Source organism: Eucalyptus grandis, chromosome 9 (assembly GCF_016545825.1).
Source record: "Eucalyptus grandis isolate ANBG69807.140 chromosome 9, ASM1654582v1, whole genome shotgun sequence".
In the NCBI taxonomy this organism is placed as follows: Eukaryota; Viridiplantae; Streptophyta; class Magnoliopsida; order Myrtales; family Myrtaceae; genus Eucalyptus; species Eucalyptus grandis.
This window is the reverse complement of record NC_052620.1, coordinates 24,253,974-24,278,083: the sequence shown is the minus strand read 5'-3', so window position 1 is coordinate 24,278,083 and position 24,110 is coordinate 24,253,974. Positions and strand designations below refer to the sequence as shown.

General features: G+C 42.6%; 3 protein-coding genes across 3 annotated transcripts; 2 read left to right on the top strand and 1 right to left on the bottom strand.

Moving 5' to 3' along the window:
* Positions 1–1,532: 1,532 nt before the first annotated feature.
* Positions 1,533–3,404, bottom strand: LOC104418652 (cysteine-rich and transmembrane domain-containing protein WIH2). Its single transcript, XM_010030051.3, has 3 exons — positions 2,925–3,404; positions 2,537–2,726; positions 1,533–1,905 (listed from the first exon to the last, which is right to left on the bottom strand). Exons 1-3 carry the CDS (start codon positions 2,971–2,973, stop codon positions 1,860–1,862), a joined length of 285 nt encoding a protein of 94 aa, XP_010028353.1. The 5' UTR covers positions 2,974–3,404; the 3' UTR covers positions 1,533–1,859.
* A 7,451-nt stretch (positions 3,405–10,855) lies between these two features.
* Positions 10,856–16,555, top strand: LOC104418651 (nucleobase-ascorbate transporter 4). The gene is made up of 14 exons (XM_010030050.3): positions 10,856–11,104; positions 11,984–12,081; positions 12,174–12,350; positions 12,657–12,757; positions 12,841–12,916; positions 13,512–13,571; positions 13,772–13,956; positions 14,170–14,266; positions 14,448–14,534; positions 14,625–14,683; positions 15,034–15,125; positions 15,214–15,291; positions 15,749–15,909; positions 16,032–16,555. The coding sequence occupies exons 1-14, from the start codon at positions 11,011–11,013 to the stop codon at positions 16,248–16,250; spliced, it is 1,584 nt and encodes a 527-aa protein (XP_010028352.2). The 5' UTR covers positions 10,856–11,010; the 3' UTR covers positions 16,251–16,555.
* A 1,646-nt stretch (positions 16,556–18,201) lies between these two features.
* On the top strand, positions 18,202–20,523 carry LOC104420479 (cyclin-D2-1). The gene is made up of 5 exons (XM_010032319.3): positions 18,202–18,673; positions 18,812–18,898; positions 19,072–19,381; positions 19,488–19,597; positions 19,896–20,523. The coding sequence occupies exons 1-5, from the start codon at positions 18,287–18,289 to the stop codon at positions 20,193–20,195; spliced, it is 1,194 nt and encodes a 397-aa protein (XP_010030621.2). The 5' UTR covers positions 18,202–18,286; the 3' UTR covers positions 20,196–20,523.
* Positions 20,524–24,110: the final 3,587 nt, after the last annotated feature.

The following is a 24,110-nucleotide window of genomic DNA, read 5'->3' as shown; positions in this document are numbered from 1 at the left end:
GATGATAACTCGGCCAATTTGATTTTATTTAGTTCAATTACAATCATTAATTGAGGATCAACAGGATCATACAATTACACTTCCAAAGAATGGTTATATCAGCAGCACCTATCTTCTTTCTATCCCAACAAAGGAACAATCCATTGTATCGTTGATTGATATGAATTCGACACATATAAATAGTTAATTTGTCATCATTCCGATTTGAGAATATTATAAGGGAGGTGGGGGAGTTGGATCCCCACCTTCAAGACTCGAGAGAAAATGGGTATAAAAGCTAATGCTCTAAACAGTGTCGAATATCGCCCTTCAAACTATTAGGTCTAGATCCATCCTTGATCTTACAATACACGTGGATTTCCTCTTGTTCTTTTTTTAATTGGCGCCAGTGTCGCTGTTCAATGTCACGTCTCTCGTTCCAAATCAAATTATCTGATGAACCAATCTTGATTGGAAAGAGAGATAGTTTGGGAAAACGTGAACGCTTGGTAAGAACTCAAAAGGCTTTGCGTCTTTGTTCCTCTTCGCACGCACCAAAACGCCGATCCACGGATGTGCTAACGAGGACTAACTCATGTGACTATGATATAGAGTCAAAAAAAAATGTGGTTATGATATAAAGAAAATCTAGTAGAAATATGTTAGATACTCTTCTCGGACGATTGCCTGGAGACTCGACGCCTGAAAACTTCAGTCACTTAGAAACACCTAATCCTCATTTGCAATAATTATTTGTGTTGTACTCTCCCCATCGAAAGAGTTTTTCATCAAGTATTTCAATCAAAAAAGATTTACTATGTAACTCCTACCATTTCTTAATTTCGTTTCTCCACATTGACTCGTAATATTTACAAAAATGTAGTCAATGCTTTTATTTTTCACTCTTTTTTAAGTTTCGTTTCGATATTTATTATAAAATTATCAACAGATAATAGGAACATGAACTTTAGCAAATTATGCAATGTGATACTTAAACTTTTTGTTTACTTAATGTGATCTATGAACTTTAGCCTAATGTGCAATGTGGCTTGTAAATTTTTAATTTGTTCAATGCGATCCTGAACTTTTTATAAATGTTTAATTCAATCTCTAGACTATATGAAAATATTCAATATTATCTTTGAATTTGAATTAATTGAAATATAACATTGAACATATTCATATAATCTATAAACTAAATTGAACATTTACCAATCGGGGACCACATTAAAAACATTAAAAATTCAAGAACCATATTATTGATTGAGTTAAAGTTCAGGGATTACACTAAATAATTTAAAATTTTATAAACCATATTGCACATTTGACCAAAGTTCAAGGACTATTTGTATAATTATATAATCTTATTGCACACTCATATTCAATAAGCACCTCCGAAACATCCACCTTTGATTGTTAATTTTTTTTTTTTTTTATATATCGTTAGAGTACAATATCTTCATATGTTGTTCGAATCATCTATTCTTAATCTCTATCCCACACGACGCATGGGTTACCGCCTAATGGTAGCGTAATCTCAATAGCAAGAGCAATTCATTGGAAGATAATGTTCACTTATAGATCAAATCCTCCATTGAGCTTCAACACATCATCGACGACGCAAGAATTTCAAAGATTAGACAGCGAGATCAGATCTAGAAACCCAATGGACCCGAACCGAAGCTACCACTTGGGAGGAACATTCAGATATTAAAAACTGCTACAGACGCAATCGAGATGCGCGAATTCAGCCGCGAGGGGCCATGTTCAAGAAAAACAACGACGACGAAAGATAAAAGAAGACGAGGGTTTGTAAGCTTTGAACACTGGACAGACCGGATGGGATTTTTGCTCTTTGGACCACAGAAGCCTTCCGGTCTTCAAAAGCAGGCGTCCAGGAGACAGCAGCAACATAGAGCAGCCAAACTGCGAATATTTCAGTCAGTCAGTCAGTCAGTGTCGGAATCCTCAATCAAACAACTAAATAGAAGCAAAGTGATGGACGGAAATTGCTCATTTTCGACTTCTTGGACCTCATCGACGCTTACGTCGAGCCAAATATGATTCTTTAATTTAGAACATGACACTTAATTTGTCGTATTGGTGTCAGTATTAGAAAGCGTTTTCCACCCTGTTCCAAGAAGGAAAAGGACAAAAAAAAATTGGCAGAAACGCCCATTTTCTCAACGAAGACCTCGACGACAGCGACGTCTCCCGGGGAACCACGCTGCAATCCGTGCGTTCCGAATCGTCTCGGGAAAGACCCGCCTCGCAACGCCCCCACCCACCCAATCATTATCGCCCTCGATTTTCGATCAAATTTATGCGGACGCAGAACGAAACCAAGAATCCATCACTGTTCATCGCGACCCATCTCCGCTTAAACTTCTCTCATCAGCGTCACCGATTTACATGGCACGATTTCGATTGCCGATCGCCATTGTCAACCGCTCGAAGCTTTATAGACACTAAGCGAAGCAGATCCAACGAAGAAGTCTCGTGCGCATGCGCGAGGGAGAGAGAGAGAGAGAGAGAATGGGGTCGTGGGATAACTCACCAGCCCTCCATGCAGCCCGGGCCGCTACCCTGTTGCCGCTGAGGCGGCGGCGGCGGCTGCGCGTACTGCGGCGCGTAGGCCGGAGGCGGAGGGTACCCCGCCTGAGGCGGGTACCCGGGCGCTGGGTACCCCTGCGGCGGGTATCCCGGCGGCGGATATCCCTCCTTCCCGTATCCCTCCGGCGGATACCCTGTTCCATACAAAAATCACCCCAGACAAAAACCGAAAAACCGCTCAAACGAAAACGAAGAGAGATCATAACCGAACCAAGATTAGAAACTACATTACAATCAAAACAGAGGGGAAAAAAAAAAAAAAAAAAACCCAGCAAACACAGAACGGCGAAAAGAACGGGAAGCCCCGATCAAAGCGGGCACGGAAAGTTCACCTTGAGGGGGAGGAGCGCCGACGGGAGGCTGCTGGTTGTAATAGCTCATCTTGTCCGGCTTCTCTCGAATTCGTCTCTGGGTTTTCTCCAGGCACAGAGAGGGGGCTGCCCTCGGGTCTTAAAGCTGGCTTTGCGGGGGGAAAGAACGGAGGCCAAAAAAAGGGATATGAAAACAAGAAGAGAGAGAGAGAGAGAGCAGGAAGGGAGGGGAGGGGAGGCTAAGTTAGCATTGATTACGGTTTTTGGTTGCGCACTTTTTATGGCAAGAAAAGCTTCTTGACGGATATTTCCGCGTTGGAAACGCGTAAGCAAAACGAGTTATCGATCTGGCCACGAGAGGAAGTTGGCATTTGGCGACGAGAACGGAAAAATTCCATTGCTTTCCATTCGGGTGTCGCTTTTTTTCCCTTTGTGCAAGCCCGGCTCTGCCGTTGAGGCAATTCCCTTTTTTGGGCCTTTTCCGTGTACTTGCAAAAGTTGGAAAATTGTTGCTTGGATGCTGGGAATTTCTTTTTCTTTCTTTCTTTCTTTCTAATAATTCATTGACGGCTGCCCCAGGAACAATTCAGCTTCCAAGGGGGTATTATTTTTTATGGAGATTCCCGACTCACCTTTAACTACCCTGTATAATCCTGTAACCATGGGCCTTGGATCTGATTACATGATAATCTCACCGAGACAAGGGTTGTTTCTAATCAATAAATGGCCATTTGCACATGCTCACCGATGTAACAAGTTGTCAAATTGCGTTCCTAAATCCTTATTTTAATATGTTGGTGCTGACTCTCTGTCGAGATGCCCTATTCCATCGTTAGCATACCATTTTTTATTTTTTTATTGAGCCTTGCACCCAATTTCATCCTCTCTTCGTTTAATTTTTAGGAAAAACTAAGGTATAGATGAAGCGGTTTAAGGACTTACTTAAGTGCAAAGGGAATTATTATTTACTCGAGATTACCCACTCCCCCTTGATTTTCTGTTTTGGCATGAAGTATCGAATTCTTGTGCAGAAGCTTCGGCCGTATTTACTTCTAGTAATCAATGTAACCATTGACTTGTGAAAGAGAGAAAAGGAAAAGTTATTTTGGGGAGGAATCCAATTGGAGCAAAAAGCGAACTGATAAGCTGTCAGCTTAGTTGTATCAACCACCCATCTTTAGGACAAAAGCACGCATCACACGGCACAAAAGAACAGGTCGACCTGGCCCGGGCATTAAACAACGGTTTTTCTCCTAACTCTTTTTCGTGTTGTCGTAAGTTTCTTACGCAATTCCTAACAATGGACAAAGGGAAAGTGGCCAGCAATCTGACCAATTTCCAAAAGCCATTATTTGGGTTGCAACTGGTTGGGATGATTACTACCGGCCTAAACAAAACTAAATGTTCTGTTTTTGAAGTGAGAAAAGGCTCGTTCTTGCCTAGAATAATACCAGATATGCTCGGATGTATATATTAAATTCGATATATTGCGCAAATCAACCAACTCTCGTTGCTGCTTACATACAGCCCGATTGTTCCGAGTACTTAGTCAATCTTTTGTCGCATCACTTAATAAATTAACTTTCTGCGTGAATCGGTCTTGGCATTTCTGTCGTTGCTCGTTTGTTTTTAATTCCTTCATTATTGATTAGTTGACGACAAAAAACTCCTTGATTTTGTTGGCCTTGCATTAATTGTCAAGTGAACGTTGTTTTCCCAATTGGCCCAAAAGAGGAGGAGCCGAAAGAGAGAGAAGAAAGATGGCAAAGATGTTGATTATTCGTTGCTTCCCTAGCGTCGTGCCTGTTAAGAAATCGACCCTCTCAAAACATCAACAAACTTCTGTTTGCTACTTTGTGTGTCTTTGTCTCAAAGAAAATGAATTAGGGGTGTGCGTGGTCCGGACAGGCGGTTCCCAACCTAGAACCGGGAACCGCCCGCTAAGGACCGGTTCCAAAAAATTGGAACCGGGATATACTGGAATGGATCCACCGGTGGTCCCTGACCACCGGTCCGGTGGATCCATGGAACCGATCTTGACGCGAAACAATTTTGATTTTCAACATAGAACGGTTGAATCTATGAGTTGGGAAGGAGGGGAGGAGATCTATGATCGGGATTTCAACATAGAACGGTCGCGAAACAATTTTCCGCGGCTGTGGCGGGTGGCGGCCGACGCGAGGGGGTGAATAGCGGCGGCGGCGGCGTCGACGCTCGGGAAGGAATTGTAATGGCGATAGGATTAGGAGGAACCGAGGAAGAAACAAAGAGAAAGTGAACCAAAGATGAAGGGAGTGAGGAGATGAGATCTAACCTAGGTTTCTTTTAGTAATTTTTTTTTTTTTTTCAATATTAAAAAGTTTCCGATCCGGTCCGGTTGGGCGGATTCGCCCATGGAACCCGGGAACCGGACCCACCGGTTCCCTCAAGAACCGCCAGTTCCGAGCGGTTCCGGTCCGGTTCCGGGCAGTTCCTGGGTATTTTGCACACCCCTAAAATGAATAATTTAAAGATATTTCCTAAACACTCTTATATTACTTTTCCAAATGATTAGTTAATAAAAGGTTAGTTCATTTTTCGTAAGCAATACAAGCGATTTTGTTTAAGAAAATAATTTTTAAACCATTCATATTTTGTGAAACAAATACACCCTTATTTTATGCGACAAATTCAAAGGAGAGAAGGATGTTACAGAGCATACTTTCCTAATACTCATTTAACATGTATCGACCCATTTTTATGCAATATAAATTTAGTGATTCATATCTGATCTAACACGTATTCAACACCTACATACCCCTACCCATATAATTAAAATACTTTTATATTCAGTCCGATATAGAAAATTCACACCCAAACTGTGCTAAGAGCAAGAAGTAAGCGAGTGCAAGATTTAGTGATGCTGAAAGAAAATGAAAAGAGGATCATAAAAGTGAATTAGGTCTAAATAAGTTGTGAACCCATTTTAATCTCATATTAATTTGGGCTGTACCATTCTAAAGTTATTTACTAAATATAACTAACCCATATAACAACTCAACTCATCAAATATAAATTAGGAAATTTCAACAATACATACATACATACATATATATATCCCATTTTGACAAGTCTACTATTTATCTAATTATATAACGAGGGAATGGAAGGAAAGTCAGACGGATATGCGCGTTGCGTTATTAGAATTATCAACTATCTCTTATCCTATTTCATGAAAAATATCGATTTCTTTTTTTAATCATCAAAATTCTGAAGGAAAATGGAAGTAAAAGGTAGGGGAGGTATACAATTTGAGCGAAGCATATTCATGTAATGTCCATCTTATTTGTAGCACCCACCTGCTTATACTAAGATAAACACAATACGACACGACAAAACATGTGTAAACTTAACAGATTGGAAGATATTAGCAAATTCCATTAGCTTGAATTAACTAAGGACAAAATTAAACATTTTCATATAGTTTATAAGCTAGATCGAACATTTATTAATAGTTCATGGACTACATCGATCATATCAAAAATTTAAGAGCGAATTGCGCATTAGATTAAAGTTCGAGAACCATTTGTGTCACTTTTCCTTTAGTTAATTACTTAATTGGAAACAAAACTAGGGCATTATCTTTGCAACGACAGGACTCTTTTTGGTGCGAAAAATGCTAAAAATACTTGTATCAAAATATAAAGCCGGTTGTCTAGAAATCGACAACTGTTCTTTTTTTCCTAGAGGACAAAGATGTTATATTTCACCACCCACGATGGTCGTGCTTGCTAAGAAGCCTACTCTCCCAAAAATATCGACAGAGGATTCTCTTCTGCAACTCTTTCGAACAGGTATAATTTTGCTACCATCTTGATCACTAACGAAACATGTCAGACTTGCCAGGCAGGCCTCCGAAAGAGAGAGAGAGAGAGAGAGAGAGAGATTCAAGAAAACAAACCAGTTTCGTTTGCTCTTCCGAATACACAAAAGCTGTCTTTCCGCTGGAATTGAGACAGACCAAAGACTGACCAAAGACTGACCAAAGCAAGAAACATTCTGATTCGTTTGAGAACAGAAGCTTTGCCCTAAATTGAGGGAGCCCGTTGAAGGGATAGCCCGTCATAATCCACGGGATTCAGTGTCCCGCCTGCTTCTCGGCCAAGAAGACCCTTCGATTCCCAGAGCATATCGTGGAGGGAAGAAATTAACATACAGTTAAGAGAGAATTAACACATCCAGTCGCAAGTAAAAGTTTCACATCAGAGTATGCCTTTTCCGTGTTCGTTGTCTTGAGCTCAAAGCGATTGCTACAAAAAGTATAGGAATCCTCCTGTCGGCAGCTAAAGAGAAGACATTTTCCATGTCAGGTGCACCGATTGATATGCATATCACCAACGTAAATTAGTCGATTGTATAGAGATCGATTGCATATAATCGATTCGTGAAATACTTTTCCTCAGCTTCTAGCGCAATAATATAAAATCATTAAAACATGGGTTGTATCTATTAAGTGGGAAAACCCTAATCGAAGGAATGGAAAGCGTTTTTTTCGTAACGGTTCCTTGCTGACCAACGTATACCTAACGAGGTGGAGGTAAGGCAGTTGGATCACCTTTCCTTGGACTGAATTTAGTATTGAAACAACGGCCCTTTGATTTATTACATCCTTAATTGGTTGGTCAAGCGTAGAAATCAGAAGAAATTTGTAAAAAATTGGTCATTGTTAGTTATGGTTGGGAAAGAAATTTCAGTGAATTTTGAATTGGAGGAGCATACCATTGGAGGAACCGTGCCTAACTTAAAACGATCTATAGCAAGACAAAGACATAGTCGCAGCACATGCTAAGATATAATTGAATGTTCGGACCTCGTCTGACCCAAGCTTTGGCTCGTGTTTTATGAACTTGGGATTTATCTATTTGATGTGGTTTGCTGGTTACGGAAAAATCAAAGGAAAATCACATTAATAAAAAAAAAAGGGTCCATTTCCTGTAATCAAATTCCAATTTGTTCTGTCACATGAGTGCCCGATAAAAGCGGCCTTTCTTGTATATAGAGCTGTTATATGTCTAGTAAAAGAAAGTCGTCAGCTTTTTTACATGCTTGATCATGAGAAATTTCATGATCTCTTAACTAAAATATCACGCCATGTAGCCTCCGTCTGCTGTTGCAAACAAGGCAAACATCATGTCTTTCCTCCACGAACTTTTAAGGTACATCATCCCATGCAATTACCCTTCACCACCCCAATCATCCTTTCAGAGAAAAAAAGGGGTTTGGTTAATAAGGCATCTTTAGGACACTAATTGATTTGATTAAAGTTAAAAATAACGCTTTTCTGGAGATTTTGAAAATTGAAAAAGCTCCTGTTTCGAGGGAGCTAATTACTTCGATGGAAAGATTTCATATAGTCTCAAAGTATATGCAATAAGACTTAACAAGTGACCTAATGGCGTTCCTTAAAATTTTCTTTCAAAAGAAAACGTGTTGACATAGACATTACAGATCACGAAGCTTCTCATTGCAAATTTGTGCTATTTACATCTTTTTTCTGGAAGGTGACGATGATTGACAACATTGTGGTTTTACCCTAAACAAGAAGGGCTTGCCCTAATGAGTAATGTTTTGCGTGTGGAGCAGATTTGGACATTTGAGAACGTGTATTAGGGTCAATTAATTAGATGTCTTGGCACTACCAACTTACCATCTTTAGTTAATCCCTCTCTCTCAAATTATGTTTTCTTCCCCTGTGTACTAAACGAAAGCTAATTAGGGATATGGACCATGGTCCATGGTGGGTGGCTCCTTGAAGGACCAATCTGAATCGTAGTTCTACATAAGGAACTAGACCATCCGGACCAAACTAGTCTTTTTTTTTTTTTTTAATTCTGAAATAAATAGTAAATTATTTTTTTCTTTTAACTTTGGGAAACTCCCACTTGTAGGAAATAAAAGAAACCAAAAAAAAAAAAAATGATATCACCAATTTGGGGACTAATCCTAGAACCAGACGAATCTTAGAACCGGACGAGCCGATTCCACAAATTGAGAATCGACTCTACTCGGTCCTATTCCGAGGCAAATCGATCTATTTTAGAACCGATTACCCCTAATGGTAATTAATAAGAGAGAAGTCATCAATGAGAGCTAACCAAAGCAAACGGTAACTTAAAAAATTAAGATGTAAAATGATACTACTATTGAAATATCAAAATGAGTAACGAATTTCTACTTTGTTCATATAAACAAAAAAAAAAGTCGAAAGCCACACATGAGTTTTGCCTTTCATTTCAAATCGTGATATTTATAATAGGAGGATACTCACTTAATTCTTATGAATATAAATACATTAAATGTGTATTTAATTATGTTATATTGGGAAGTTGTTAGTAATCGTTTACTTTATTGTGAATGAGAGACGTGGTGATTTAAATGTGTAATTTATTGCCGTTAAAACATGCGTAATTTACTAATTTTAAAATCAGGACGGTTGATTAATCTATCAATTTTTTTAAAAGAAAAAAAAAAAGAAAAAGGAAAAGGAAAAAAAGGGGGTTCGCAATTCGCAAAGTTTGGCCAACAAGTCAACACCAAAGTTCAAATCAGGTGGGCTCCAGAGGGGTATCATTGTGACGTTGGTTGGGCCTCCGGGAATCAAAAGGAGCACCATTTTGTGAAACGAAAATTTCTAATTTAAATTAACACATTTGCACACTATTATATGATAAATTAAAAGGGAACGCGAATAATACACATGATAGCGATATCATAATAAATATAAACGTAATTATTTTTCAATAATACCAATCAACATGATTACAAATTTTGGCTATAAAATGTGAAAACCAATTATCGGGTCTCTCAATTGATAGTTTCCTTTATAAGTGAAAACCAAAGTGAAATTTGCCTATACCCAAACAAAAGGCTAAAAATATTATGATGCATAACCATTTTACTTTTGTGCAATGCCATGTCGCCTTTTCATAAAAATATTATAAGATGGTATTTAATGGACCAAAATTAATATGATATCATACCATAGAAAATCTTGTCACTAAATATGTATACCTCAATGTTCTTAGGGAACTTGCAAATGATCTCTCTCTCTAATTGACCAAAGTAATATGAAGTGCTAATCAAATACCACAAAAGTTTCTAATATCCTGCTTTAGCGGTCGTGTCGCGTCATCTTCTCCCAAGAGACATTTCTACAAAATGGGTATCTCTGAAATTATGAAAAGACTTGAAAGCACCTAGGATAACAATAATTAACAAATACCTGCAGGTATTTATAACAATACATCAAATTGTCAATCTCATTTGAGACGATTGACCTTTCCACGGGTACAAATAAAAATAAAAACAAAATAAAATCTCTGGAATATCGCACTAATTTTATTATTAGAAACCCTCGTGTAACCTCCCCATTTATTAAATTCGGCCAATTTCGATTACGCGGGTTAATCAATTTCCCCAATTAATCCCGCGATAACGGCCCGAATCACCATAATCTCGTCCAGGGACAGATCCGTCATTTCGACTCACGCGGGCCGGCCGAAAAAACAACTGAAAAACAGAGAGCGAGCAGAGCAGAGAGAGAGAGAGAGAGAGATGGCGAGAGTAATGGCGTCGTTTTCCGACCGCACAGCGCGGGAGCAGCAGGCCTAAGCCCTCCCCCACCACGTTATATTTGCTTCGGGCGAGCGATGTTCTTGCCAAGAATGTGACACGGTCTCTCTCTTGCCGCGCCAAATTCTCACCAGAAAGCGAAGAATTTCAGCAGTAAGAGAAACGGAGGGAGGGAGGGGAGCTTGCCAAAGATGGTGGGTTTGTTGCGCTTGTAGTCACACCTAAGTCGCCTACCTCTCCCGTTTCTTTCTCGTTTTCTTCTTTCTGGGTTTTCCCTGGCTGGCCCACGTCGCGCGTTCTCCGCTCTCGGTTCGTCGTTATATGATCGACCCGCTGCCACCCTTCAACCCCCACTACGAAACTCCTCCCGCTTTTTTGGTCTCTTGACGTTGCGCCTCCGCTGTTGTTGTCTCTTTGGCTGGAGCAGGGAGGCGAGGCGCAGTCGCTCGTGGCAGCTGCGGGGAGTAGCGAGAAAGAGGCGGCGGGGGAGAAGAAAATGTCGACCCCGAAAGGCGACGGGCTTCAGCCTCACCCGGCGAAGATCCAGCTCCCGGGCGTCGATTATTGCCTCAACAGCAATCCTCGATGGCGTGAGTTCATACCCTACCCTTTTACCTTCGCGGGCTGCTCGTGCTTTTTGCTTTCTCACGTTCGCTCTTGCTCTGTTTGACATGTTTCTGGAAGTTCGTGTCCTCCTTTCTTGAAGTTTTCTTTCGGCCGTGTGACGTTGTTAGTGAAGTAGGATGCCATCGGTTTCAGGGGCTCCCGTAGGCTGTCGCGTTTTCATGGTCTTTCTTTCTCTGAGTTCGTTGATTACACTGTGCCTGCATTTGATTCTCGTCCCAATTGCGCTTGTGGTCTGCTAATGTCAGAGACCCACATTTTGGTTTTCGTTTCTGAGGGCGTTCGATGGCGATCGACTCGGGGTGTTCCCTCGATTATTGCCTAGAAAATGAGACGGTTGACATAAAGAACAAAAGGGAAGGGATAAAGAAAGGACTTGGGAGAGCAAGAAACGGCATCGTGTTTGGTTTTTTATTTCTTGGGTCGCAAGACTCCGCTTGAAAAGTATGCTTTCCTACATAGAAGTTCTTATGAAAATTCAGCTGCCTTTGATCTGAATCATGCTACTGCGATATTGTAAACCATCCTTGGATGTTCCTACAGCGGGGGCATGGAAATAAGTCATGACGTTAGTTGGAATTTTACTTAGATTTTCCACGTCATAAACGATAACCGGCAGCGGAAATAACGGCACACTTTAGAATCTTAATACCTCCAACATTCCACCGCTCCTACGATTTGTGTTCCCTTCCTGAGATTCCGTTTCGTGCTTCGTTATGTATGAACCTATGCATGCTTCTGTTTCGTACCAAATCTCCACTGGAGACCGCTTGTTTTCTTTTCCTTAACTAGTGGCCATCTCAAGTTTGTCTTATGGTGGCTAAAATTGTTTTCAATTACTGCAGCTGAAGCTGTAGTGCTGGGATTTCAACATTATCTAGTAATGCTCGGGACCATTGTCATTATTGCAACGATACTTGTTCCTATAATGGGCGGCGGGAATGTAAGCATTCAACTCGATGTCATGCATGTATTCTGTTACTTCACATTCTTTCTTACTCTTTCTAAGATGATTGTTGCCTTCCATGATGACAGTTGGAGAAGGCTCAAATGATAAATACCATGCTCTTTGTTGCTGGTATAAACACCCTCCTACAGGTTTGGTTTGGATCTCGGCTTCCAGTGGTCATAGGGAGCTCATCGTCATTTCTTATCCCAGCTATCTCTATTGCTGTGTCTAACGGAAACTCAAATTATGTGGACCCACATGAGGTTAGCTAACCTGTTCCATCATTTCCTGTATGGATCTTGTAAATTATATCCATGGCTGCAAGGTAGAATAGGGGGTAAAAGTTACCAGGATAAGAAACAAAAGGATTATGATTGTTCTATAAGCAAATGTCACATATTGTTCTTCCATGATTAACCAAGAATGAAAGTTTCAGTTGATTTCAATGCGCCAGTATATTTTGTTGTTTTCTCTTTATTGCTTTAAACATTTTCCTGATACAAGTCAACCAGATTATACATAAAACATTGATTTGCTCTATTTGTCCCGTGTTATCATGAACAAAGCAGAGGTTCAGACAGTCAATGCAGCGTTTGCAAGGAGCACTTCTTATTGCGTCCTTCTTCCAGATGGTGATTGGTTTTCTTGGCTTCTGGAGAATTCTCACACGGTATTGTAGTGTGTTAGAATACTTTCCATTCTTGAGATCTTAAATGATTGTTATGCTGCAAAGCTAAGTTTATATATTGGCAGGTTTCTATCTCCTCTTTCAGTGGTTCCTTTTGTAACTCTCACTGGTCTAGGCCTTTTTGCTCGTGGCTTCCCAGAGGCAAGAAACTTTGCATCCCTGTTTTGTTCATGTCCAATTTAAACAGCTTGCATCTCAGATGGTCAAAGAAATTTCTCTTTTCCTAGTCAGATCTATCGATAGCTCTCTGCTGGAAACAAATTTAGTACATTAGTCTTGTCATAGGACGAGTTTTGATCACAAGCAGGAGCTGAATAGAATTATGGAACTTTTGCTTTTCTCTTGACTTGGTGGGAGACCTGGAAATTTAGACCCGCTCATGATGTGTGCTTTTTGTTCATAGCTCAGATGTCTCTATGCCTGCAAATTAAATGCACAAGCTAATGTCATTATGTGGTGGGGCAGAGAAATGGATCTCTTTGCACGTTAGCTGTGGAAAAGAATTTTGTCCGCAGATGTCTATTGCACTTGCACTCCGTTTTTCTAACAGTAAAGTCTCACATTCCAGCAGTGAACATGTTGCAGGCAGAAACAGAAAAGGATAGTACCTTCTCATGATCATTAGGCCATTTTTACTTGCATTATGGTGTAGGTTGTAATTCACATGGACACGGTACTGTACATGCATGTGTCTAGTCATCTTGAAAGTCCTTCAACTATTTGTTAATGATTGCAGCTGGCAAAATGTATTGAAATTGGACTCCCAGAGTTGATTTTACTGATTGTTATATCTCAGGTGAGCAATATGCTGATGATTTCTTCAATTTGTATCTTCTATTCTCGGGGAGCCAATCCTCTTATTGAAATAGTGGTTACGTAATTAAAAATGAAAGATATGACAGAGCCCACTATCGTGGGAGTAAATTCCTGATTTACTCTCTTATCGTTGTATCCTTGTCATATGGTAGATGTCTGACGGAACACATTGTTTTGCAGTATGTTCCACACTGGATGTCATCCCGAAGAGCCATTTTTGATCGATCTGCAGTCCTGTTCTCCGTAGCGATTGTGTGGGCATTTGCAGCACTCTTAACCCTATCTGGTGCTTATAATGGGAAATCGATAAATACTCAACTCAGCTGCCGTACGGATCGTTCTGGGCTTATTGGTGGTGCTGAATGGTGAAGTCATACAGAACTAATGAAATTCTTTTTGCATATGTTGTTTTGTGCGCATGAAAGTGAAGTCATTACATATCTTTCTGGCCAGTTATATTGTTAGAATCCACTTGCCATGGGAGCTCCTTTCCAGTTTACCTGATACAGTTAATTATTCACAAGAATATGGGGTTATTTTTTAAAATTTTGTGCACCATCATTGTTCATGGCTTGCAGGATAAGGGTTCCATATCCATTTCAATGGGGAGGACCATCTTTTGATGCTGGTGATGCTTTTGCCATGATGGCTGCTTCATTTGTTTCTCTTATAGAGGTTAGATTCAGAATCATAACACCTCGATCTGTTAAACTGCTTATAGGAAGTGGCGGTTTCAAAATTATATTTCATGAAAAAGCAGTCAAGGTCCAAGGATGTAACAAACTGTTTGATCTTCAAGTTAGGAAGATCATCATCTTATGCAGTTGTAAACATTCTGACAACCATTCTTCTGCAGTCGACAGGTACTTTCATTGCCGCATCAAGATATGCGAGTGCAACTCCAGTGCCCCCTTCGGTGCTGGGTCGTGGAGGAGGGTGGCTGGTAATCACCTGACATTTGATGTTCCGTTGTATATACTTCTTGATATATTACGTAGAGCTCCTAAGATTTGATCAAACCTTGAAATTCCAGGGCATAAGCACTCTGATAGACGGAGCTTTTGGGACAGCGACTGGATCCGCTGCATCAGTGTACGTAATGCACTCTTATCCATCTCTAAGTTCATTTTGTAAAACTGGTTAGATGGTATGGTCCTGATTTTCTGAGCTTTCTTGACCTATTTTCTGAAGTTGTACAAAAGCTCCTTTTTGTCCATATGAAGGAAAATTGAAAGTCCAATGGTGAAGAGCAAAAAGCTTGTCAAAAGCTTCTCTCGATACCTTTAAAGCGGCGTTACTGATTTCTTACTGATTTCTCGACTCTTAACTCTGTTAAATAATGCTTGAGGACTTAAATCAGACATCACTTACATAAGCAAGAACCCATGCAAGTCGAATCTTCTCTTTCTTGTGACCTTACAATCTTTTTGCTAATTTTTCAGTGAAAATGCTGGTCTTTTGGGATTAACAAGAATTGGAAGTCGAAGGGTTATTGAAATAGCAGCTGGCTTTATGCTCTTCTTTTCTGTGCTAGGTGCAGTATTCCTTATTTGTAATTAAAGATATGCTTTGTCTTTTCTGTTTATGCCTGTGCTGAAGGTCTTTGTGTCCGCATATGGCAGGAAAATTTGGTGCTGTGGTTGCTTCTATCCCATTACCCATCGTGGCTGCTTTGTACTGTGTCCTCTTTGCCTATGTTGGTGTGTCTCTTTTCATCTCTCATAAAATTCTCGTAAAGGAGTTCTAGGAAAAAAAAAAAATTGTTCATTATTAGTGTATTTATCTACAGCTCTTTGGGATTTTGGAATCAGAACATTGAACAATGTAGATCAGTTACTTAGCTCGCATCTCCTTTAGGATTTTGTAAGCAGATAAAATTTCGAAGTTGAACCTGCCAAATGGAGGGGTATCTAATTGTAACTGAATGATGATGAAATTTTGGAAGTACTCATGCTATGTACCTGCAATGATCATGAACTCTCAAATGGTCATTAACCGTATATTCATCTGGTTAAAATTAGAGTTTTCACCTGCTAACATACTTGTGCAAAGCATGTGAGGAAATGTATAAGATCTTCAAGTTAATTTTAAGAAGAGGTCTGTGCATGGAGTTTTCTAAATTGAGTTTTTCTTGTATGATAACTGTGCTTTGAGCAGCTGCGGCGGGTATCGGTTTCCTCCAGTTCTGCAATTTGAACAGCTTTAGGACAAAGTTTGTTCTGGGTTTCTCTCTCTTCATGGGTCTTTCGGTGCCACAATACTTTGAAGAATACCTTTTAGCTTCTGGCAATGGTCCTATCCACACACGGTCTATTTCGGTTTGTGCACACTACTCTTGTTATGTCTTCCACCCCTAGTTCCTTAATTTCCTTCTGCATTTTGTAATGTAGACAAGTTTATTATGCCAAATATAACCATACACATCTCCTGTAACTTGCAGTTCAACAACATAATGCAAGTGATTTTCTCATCAGCACCCACCGTGGCGTTAATAGTGGCTTATTTATTGGACTGCACTCATGGTAGGGGAGACAGCACAGTGCGAACAGACTCGGGACGTCACTGGTGGGCGAAATTCACCGTTTTCACTGCAGACATAAGGAGTGAAGAGTTTTACTCACTTCCCTACAACCTCAATAGGTTCTTCCCTTCGTTCTAGACTATGGGGATTCGGTATATCTTTGCAAGCTTTGTCATGTTTGAAAGTCGAGTAAGAAAATACAAAATAACCTGATCTACTGCATGTGGGTGTGCTCCCTATGCACGTCGGTGATTGTATATATTCATGGCTTGACTACGGAATTTGAAGTTGTAATTATGTTATTGCATCACAGAAACCTTGCTACACAAGGAAAGGGAGAACTGAGAAGCAATTTATAGGAGCACTTGAACATATTCAGTTTACTGGTATATATATATATATGCACGAATGACGCTTCAAAAGATGATGATTCCTTCCATCTACACTTGGGAGTTTTACTTAAGCTTCTTGCCATTAGGGCAAGGGAGCAAGCTCCTGTTAGAATTTTTCATAATCCGTGCGCGCCATGAATGCTTGCACATGGAGGTGTCCCTGTCCGGCCAATTCCAGTTCAAGAAGGAAGTTAGAAAGTGCAATTAGTCAACGCAATGAGGTGTGAAAAAAGGCGTACTAATCAGGCTGGACAAAAAGTCGTGACAATTCAAAGATCATAAATCGTAGGGACAATTGTTTTCGGTCATTATTTTTCTTGTCTTGTCTGCTTGTTCACGTATAATGAAGTTCGGTTGAATTGTCAGACATACATCCCATGATGTCGTTTTAACCAGCCTCATCAGTAGTTTCCCAACTTAGGTGTTAATCATGACTAGTTGGGACGCTTATTGACCATGTCATAAATAGCTGCAATCGCGGAACAAACGCTAGGACATCTCAATATCGGCAGCTAGAGCCTTCCATCCGTACGCCGAAACCATGGACTTTTTTCAAATCCTTTAAAGTAGAGGTGTCCTGTTTCATATCTGGTGGAGTGCGACAATCTAAGATATAATTGGAACTTTGGCAGGTTGGGTTGAGTGTGAAATGGCTGTTGATATTCGTAACGATCTTATCTGACCCATCCGAGCTAAATTCCTAGCGAAAATGACTCAAGGCATGACACAACAACTTTGGTCATGAGATTGGTGTGGACACAATCTTTTGAAAGTCCAAGGATGCAAGCCTTATGTTCTTCTTAATAATCACCAAAGCTTATATACAAAGTTGCACATTTAACTACTAACCAGTCAATAAGCCAATGCGACCCTCTTGACGAAGACTATGGGGGGCCAACTCCTCTTCGACCATGGTCCTCCACTTCCTTGAAGAAGGGTTTAGGCGATTGTTAGTTGTTTCGGCGAAGGGTTTAGGCAATTTTTTACGACAGAATTTCACTCTTACATTTGCTACAATGTCAACTACCAAATGATTGTTGTATCGAAGTGACCTGACCTAATGCGCCTTACTCGAATGATTGCACGATCGGGTTCATCAAGACTTGGTACATGCAGACGGTCACGATGGTGCGGTCCGTCGTACTTTTCTCGAGGACTATGCAAAATAGTGAATTCTAGGTGGGGTATTTTGGCCGAGGCCAAGCACACCATTTAGATTTAGGAAGATCCTGCCGCGCAGCATGTGAGGGGGCAAGTCAAGGTCAAAGCAGCACTAATGGAACAATTCGAAGGGTTTTCGGACATTATTACCAGGAATAGGATAACAAGAGACGAGTAATAAAAGCGTGATGAGAAAAGAGAGGGGGCGGTTCAGCCTCGTCCTAAAGCTTCCCTCCCCGCCACCACCATAATCTCCAGCTCCATCACCTTCATTGGAAATACACTGAAGCTCCCTACTTGCTTTATACTGTAAAGTAGACAGATAGAGAGAGAGAGAGAGAGAGAGAGAGAGAAGAGAGAGGAGAGAGAAGGGGTTGTCTGGAAGGAGAAGCAGACAAAAACAGAGCAACTCTAGAAAGGAAAAAAAGCCAAAAAGAAAAGAGAGGAAAGAAAAGAGAGAAAAGGAAAACACAGCCTCACCTCAAGTAAAGTAAAAGGAAGGAGAGAGCCCTTTGTACTGCCCCCCTCCCCTCCCTTTGCCCTGCCTCCTCCACCGAAAGAAACCCACCCCCATCCATGCCCTCCTCCTCCGCCGCGCCGCCGCCCCCGCCGTGACGGCCAATGCCACCCCGCGCCGCCGCCGCCGCCGCCGCCGCCACCACGATGCCGCCGCCTCCCTCGCCCCGCGACCACACCTCCTCCGCCTCCAGCCTCCACTGCGGCGAGGACGTCTCTGATGCTGACGCGTGGATCCCCGCCCATTCCCCGGACCCATCCTCCTCCTCCTCCTCGCCGCCCCCGCCGCCGCCGCCGCCCCCGCCGCTTCCGCCCTGTTACTACCCTTTTCCTCTTCCTCTTCCCTCCGACGACGACGAGGCCGCCGCCGCCGTCGCCGGCCTCATCGACTCGGAGACCGACCACATGCCCAGCCCCGACTACCTCCGGCGCTGCCGCGACCGCTCCATCGACGTCACCGCGCGCCAAGACTCCATCAACTGGATCTTGAGGGTACTCTCATCGATCGTCAATGCGTCTGTGTCGTTGCATCGGATTAGACTGATATCGATTAATGATGATGACGATGATGTCGATGACGGTGGTGGATGATGGATGATGATGGTGTTGTTGTTGTTGTTGTTGGTGCAGGTGCATGCACTTTATCACTTCCGACCAATCACCGCCTTCCTCTCAGTCAACTACCTCGACCGTTTCCTCTCCTTCCATTCTCTCCCTGTAAGCAACCCACATTCAAGCCATCCTCGCTCTCGACTTTCTCGAGAAAAAAAAAGTAAAAACAAGTTGCGCTGGAATTTTCCCGAGAAAAATGGCTGATGTGCATTATAAAGAACGGAAAAGAAAGAAAAAAAAAACTGATTCTTTTTTCCTCCTGTCTGAAAAAAATACAGAGGGAGGCAAATGGGTGGGCGTTCCAGCTGCTATCGGTGGCGTGCCTGTCGCTGGCGGCGAAGATGGAGGAACCGGACGTGCCGCTGCTTGTGGACCTCCAGGCGTTCGACCCCAAGTTCGTGTTCGAGCCCAGGACGGTGCAGAGGATGGAGCTCTGGGTCATGTCCAACCTCAATTGGAGGCTCCGCTCCGTCACTCCTTTCGATTTCCTCCATTCCTTCGTCCCCAAGCTCCCTTCCCTCTCTTCTCCTTCCTCGTCGTGCCGGGTGCTGTCGACTTCATCGGATCTCATCGTCAGCACCACCCGAGGTAACATTCTCGACCCGATCCGAACCCTCCCTTCATTCCATACGCTTTAACTCCATCCCGATGATAAAATCAATAACCACTTGCGCATCGGGCGGTGCCATTGCAGTGATCGACTTCTTGGGCTTCACGCCGTCGACGATAGCGGCGGCCGCCGTGCTGTGCGCCGCCGGGGAGGGCGGCGACGAGCCTCCCGTTATTCACGACAGGTTGGACAGGGTACGTGCTTTTCCTGCATCCGCTTTTCATGGCATCTCCCCGTTTTCGCTGCGGAGGGCACAATCGTAATTGAGCGCGAACAGTCATAATACGTGTTTTTATTTTTTTAGTTTTTCGGACATGGAAAAGCGAAAGCTGTGGACGATAAAATCTCGTGTTCTAAAAAATCCTAATTCTCATTTCCGTAGATTTTTTGTCTCTCTGTTTTTCTTTTTTTTTTTTCTTTTCCCTGTCTTTTCGCGAAATTATTGTCTTTATTTATGTTTTTAATATTCTTTTTTTTTGGGGGGAGGGACAGGAAATGGTGAGAAGCTGTCGCCAACTAATGGAGGAGTACCTGGTGGACACGTGTCCCTCTGCGACGGTCAAAGTTGCGGACCCCGAGCCGCCTGCCGCGCCGCCCAGCCCAGTGGGAGTCCTCGACGCGGCCGCCTGCAGGAGCTGCGACACGCGCTCCGACAACCCCAGCGCCACCGTCACCAGCCGAGCCGAGCAGCCACCGCCGCTGCCGCCGCCGCTCCCTCCCCCGCCGCCGCCGCCCAACAAGCGGCTCCGATTCTCCGGCCCGGAATCGTCAGAAGATGTACAGGAACACTAGATAAGAGACCAGTGCCGCCACCGCCGCCACCGCCGCCACCACCACCGCCCATCTCTATCTCTCTCTCTTCTCTAATATTTAATTTTTTTGCCAGGGAGAAATTCGCGAATTCGTAATAAATTCTTTTTTCTTTCCAGTAATTCGATTTTCTCGTCATTGAGGGATTTAAAAATAGATAGGTATTCAAGGGCTGGAGAAGGGGGGTCTTTTAGGAAGGAGGAACAGAGAATTTTGTCAGCGACATTGACATTATTGTTTTCTATCATTGTCACTCCTATAAAAATGCCTAAAACAAATATTTATATATATATTTCCATTTTATTTTTTAGCCAGATCTCCATTTTTACGTATGTGTGTATTATGGGTGTGTCGGCATGAGAGAAAAAGAGTAATATAAAAAAAAAGAAATAGGTAGAATCAATGCAAAAAAAAATAATAATAATAATAATAATAATAATTCCGACCAAAAAGAAGATAATAAAAATAATAATGTGTCAATTATTCCAAATGAGCGAGCAATTGGGGCATGATGGTCGCTGCATGAAAAGTACCCACCCGAAAAGTCAGTCATCATCATGAGGAGGGTGGAGGGTGGAGGAGGGCCCGACCGGGAATGACCGAAATGCCCCCCGCGGGCGGGGACGTTCGTTGACCGGGCGCAGCGCCACGTGTCCGACAGGGGAGGACGGTATTCTCGGCTTTGCTGTACCGTACGGCGTATGTTTGACAAATCTCCCAAGTAAGTGTTGTCTCGCTCCCGCTAACAGAACACGTCACTCCCCCACCCCCGAGCTTTTTGCCTTTTTCTCTCTCTATCTCTTCCTTTGCTTTTTGCTTAAAATGCCTGATAAAGTTGATGATGGAGCTTTTGCCTTAATTAGCTTTGTAGTTAGGTTAGTGAGTGCACCTCAACTATACAGGAAAAATGAGACAAAATAATTTCTTGATTTTTAATCTAATATAATATACTTCCTAAATTTTAGCACAATAATTAGTTTAGACATATACTAAAATTCTATAAATCATATCAAATAAATTAAAAATTTAGAAATGACATCGTTACATAAAGACAGAAATTTAGAAACTATTTCTATCATTATATTTATTGTGATAGTTAAGTTGGATTAGACCGAAAAAAGAAGACAGTTGGAGTTGGACGGATATGCCCCGGAGGGGGCTACGATGACGTGGCCGTGATGGGTCGACGCCATGTAAGGGGTGGGGGGAACTTTTGGAGGGAAAGGAGGGGATTGGGTGGGGGGTTGAGAATTAATCAGGACCATCCAGCTGTAAAGAGGAGGAGCACAAAACAACTCAGGGCGTGGGGAAGGGGAGGGGGGGGAGTACGATCGATACTGGGGGCAAAGATTTGATTTGATGTGGGCGCAACACCGGGACGTCACATCACCTTGGAGATTGTACGGGAACCAACGCAAACCATGTAGCCAAGATTTGGTGCCACCCCCCCTTTAATTCCCAATCCGTTCCTCCATTTATATATTATTAGGTGCGTTGGCATGGTGCCCCCTTTGCATTATATCCGCAGTGGATGCTGTATGTATACCTAGTGATTATGATTATGTCGATCGAGCACAGGCATCTCAATCCATACTATCGATCTCTCCATGTATTCGTTTCATATTTTAATGATGTGTGTATTTATTTAGTTGGTGTTGGTAATTCGCGAAGGTGTTTGCTTTACCAAGAAGTGGCTTTACACTTCCGATGTGGGTCATGTGGAGATTTTTTGATGTCGAAGTCTAGGATTAGTTTAACGCCATGTTGAGCCATAAGATCTTTGCCTCCATTGGGCAAAACTTATCTAAATTTCTCATATGGACGCTGCCCATTAGCTATCCACCAGATGCCTCTCTCTCTCTCTCAATAACATTTTCTATTGTTCCATTTCCTTTATCTTTTCGTCTTGGCATATCTCTAGATATGGTTTTCGTCAAAGGCCTCTCCTTTTTATATAAAATTACTTTGCTAAATGCGAATTTTTGGGGCAAAGTACACACTTAAAGTCCCTCCCAATTACTTAAATCTAATCCCCTCTCTTGCCTCATCTGTCACCCCTCTCTCTCTCTCTCTCTCTCTCTCTCTCGCTTCTTCAACTTCAATGGGGGGAGGGCCAAAGGGGGAGCTGGGGCTGGGAATTCCTCTAATGTGGAGAGAGAGAGAGAGAGAGAGAGAGAGAGAGAGAGAGAGAGAGAGAGAGGGTTTGGTCAATGTGGGCGCCACTGCCAGGCTGTGTGGAAAGCAGCCGAGGGCCCTCCATTATGGAATTTCCCGCACTGCGGGAACACCACCATCCATGTAGAACAACATTGCACCGAATGAAATTCCGAGGGCTAGAGAATCACCCTTTTGAATCCGCAGCTCCATACCATACGCATCCCTCCCCATAACAACAAAAAAAATCTACACACATTAGAAGAACAGGGCAAAACATCCATCCATCGAAATCGATGGCAAGAAGAAGGTGGTGGGGGGGAAAAATGGAAATAGGAGAGAAAACAGGAGGGAACAATCAGTAAGTTGGGGAGGGGTGTGTGCCCGTGCCTGTGCCTGTGCTTGTGCCTGTACTGTTGCTGGAGTACATGTGAGAATTGGACTGGACACGCATTGGGCCCACTGGGCGCGCACCCAAATGGGCCCACACGACACGGGGCCCTCCCAGCGTTCTAGAGATAGAGAGAGAGAGAGAGAAGGGAAGAGTGGGGGGGTGTGGTGGTAGGGAAGTGGCCAATGTATGAGACAAGGCGAGCATTTAACAACGCCTTTCACAAGCAACCCACCCCGGGTCTCTCTTTTTGCATATGCAACCAATCTTGCTTCCCTGCATGCACTCCTGTCACCAACTTTGTCCTCTGATGAATCCCACATGACCCCTCATCAATGCCCCCTCCCCTCCACCCCCACTCTAATTTTCTCCCCTTTCGATAAAAAAAAAAGAGGACCTTTCCATTTGGGTAGGAAATGAAAAGGAAGGAAAATCTTGGGCCTCTCAGGTAAGTTTTGGTCGTGGTGGTGATTATATTACTATGTATCCGCCCATCGCCGATCTCAGGACTGCGGTGCGGCAATCGCTGCTGTCCCTCGCTTTGTTTTCCCGATGGAGTGAGGAAAAGGACTTTCGATGCCGGGGACAGGCTTTTGGATCTGGGGCCTTGGTTCCGTCTCGTGTCGATCCCGTTCACTTGTCTCCCCGTTCAATTCCCAGCAGTGAGCTAGGAACGCTTTCAGATTTTGCTAAGGACAAAGGGGGGTTGACAGCTCGGACCGAGCGTTGGACCCCCCCGAGTTATGCGACTCCAGACGAGAAAAAGCATAACCCATTCATTTGCTGTGCTTAAGTTTTCTTTTGACTAAGATGCCTAAGGAAATCTTAGGATAAGATACGTTTTAGAAGAAGAGGAAGAAGACGACAACGGACGAATCAGTGAGTAATCCCTCGCGTTATTATCCTACCATTAGCCATCTGAACCAGTCATTCGTGCGATGGTAAGTTGCAAATTCTTGTAATTTAATTTCGGAACGGGTAGGGACCGATCAGAACACGTAGCAATTACTCTAGAATCCAATGAGCCAACGTGACTGTCCATACACTGAGCTTTGGAAATGGTTTCGATGGTTCTCGACGTGTGCCTTGTGCATATATCCTCGTGACCACGTGACACAGAGATTTCTCAAAGCATAATTTCTTCTCCCCTTTCTTGCTTTTAAATAACGAGGAAAAGCTGATCAGTTCCTATAAAGAAAACCCCACGCAAAGGGTGGAAAGCGAATCGCGTCGGGGATCTCAAGAAAAGTCAACACGACCGAAGCAGATCTCTCTCGGATTAAGATTTAAGATCAGGAAATCGACAAGGTTAGAGTCGGTAGAATCTACCTAATAAATCTTTTTTTTTTTCT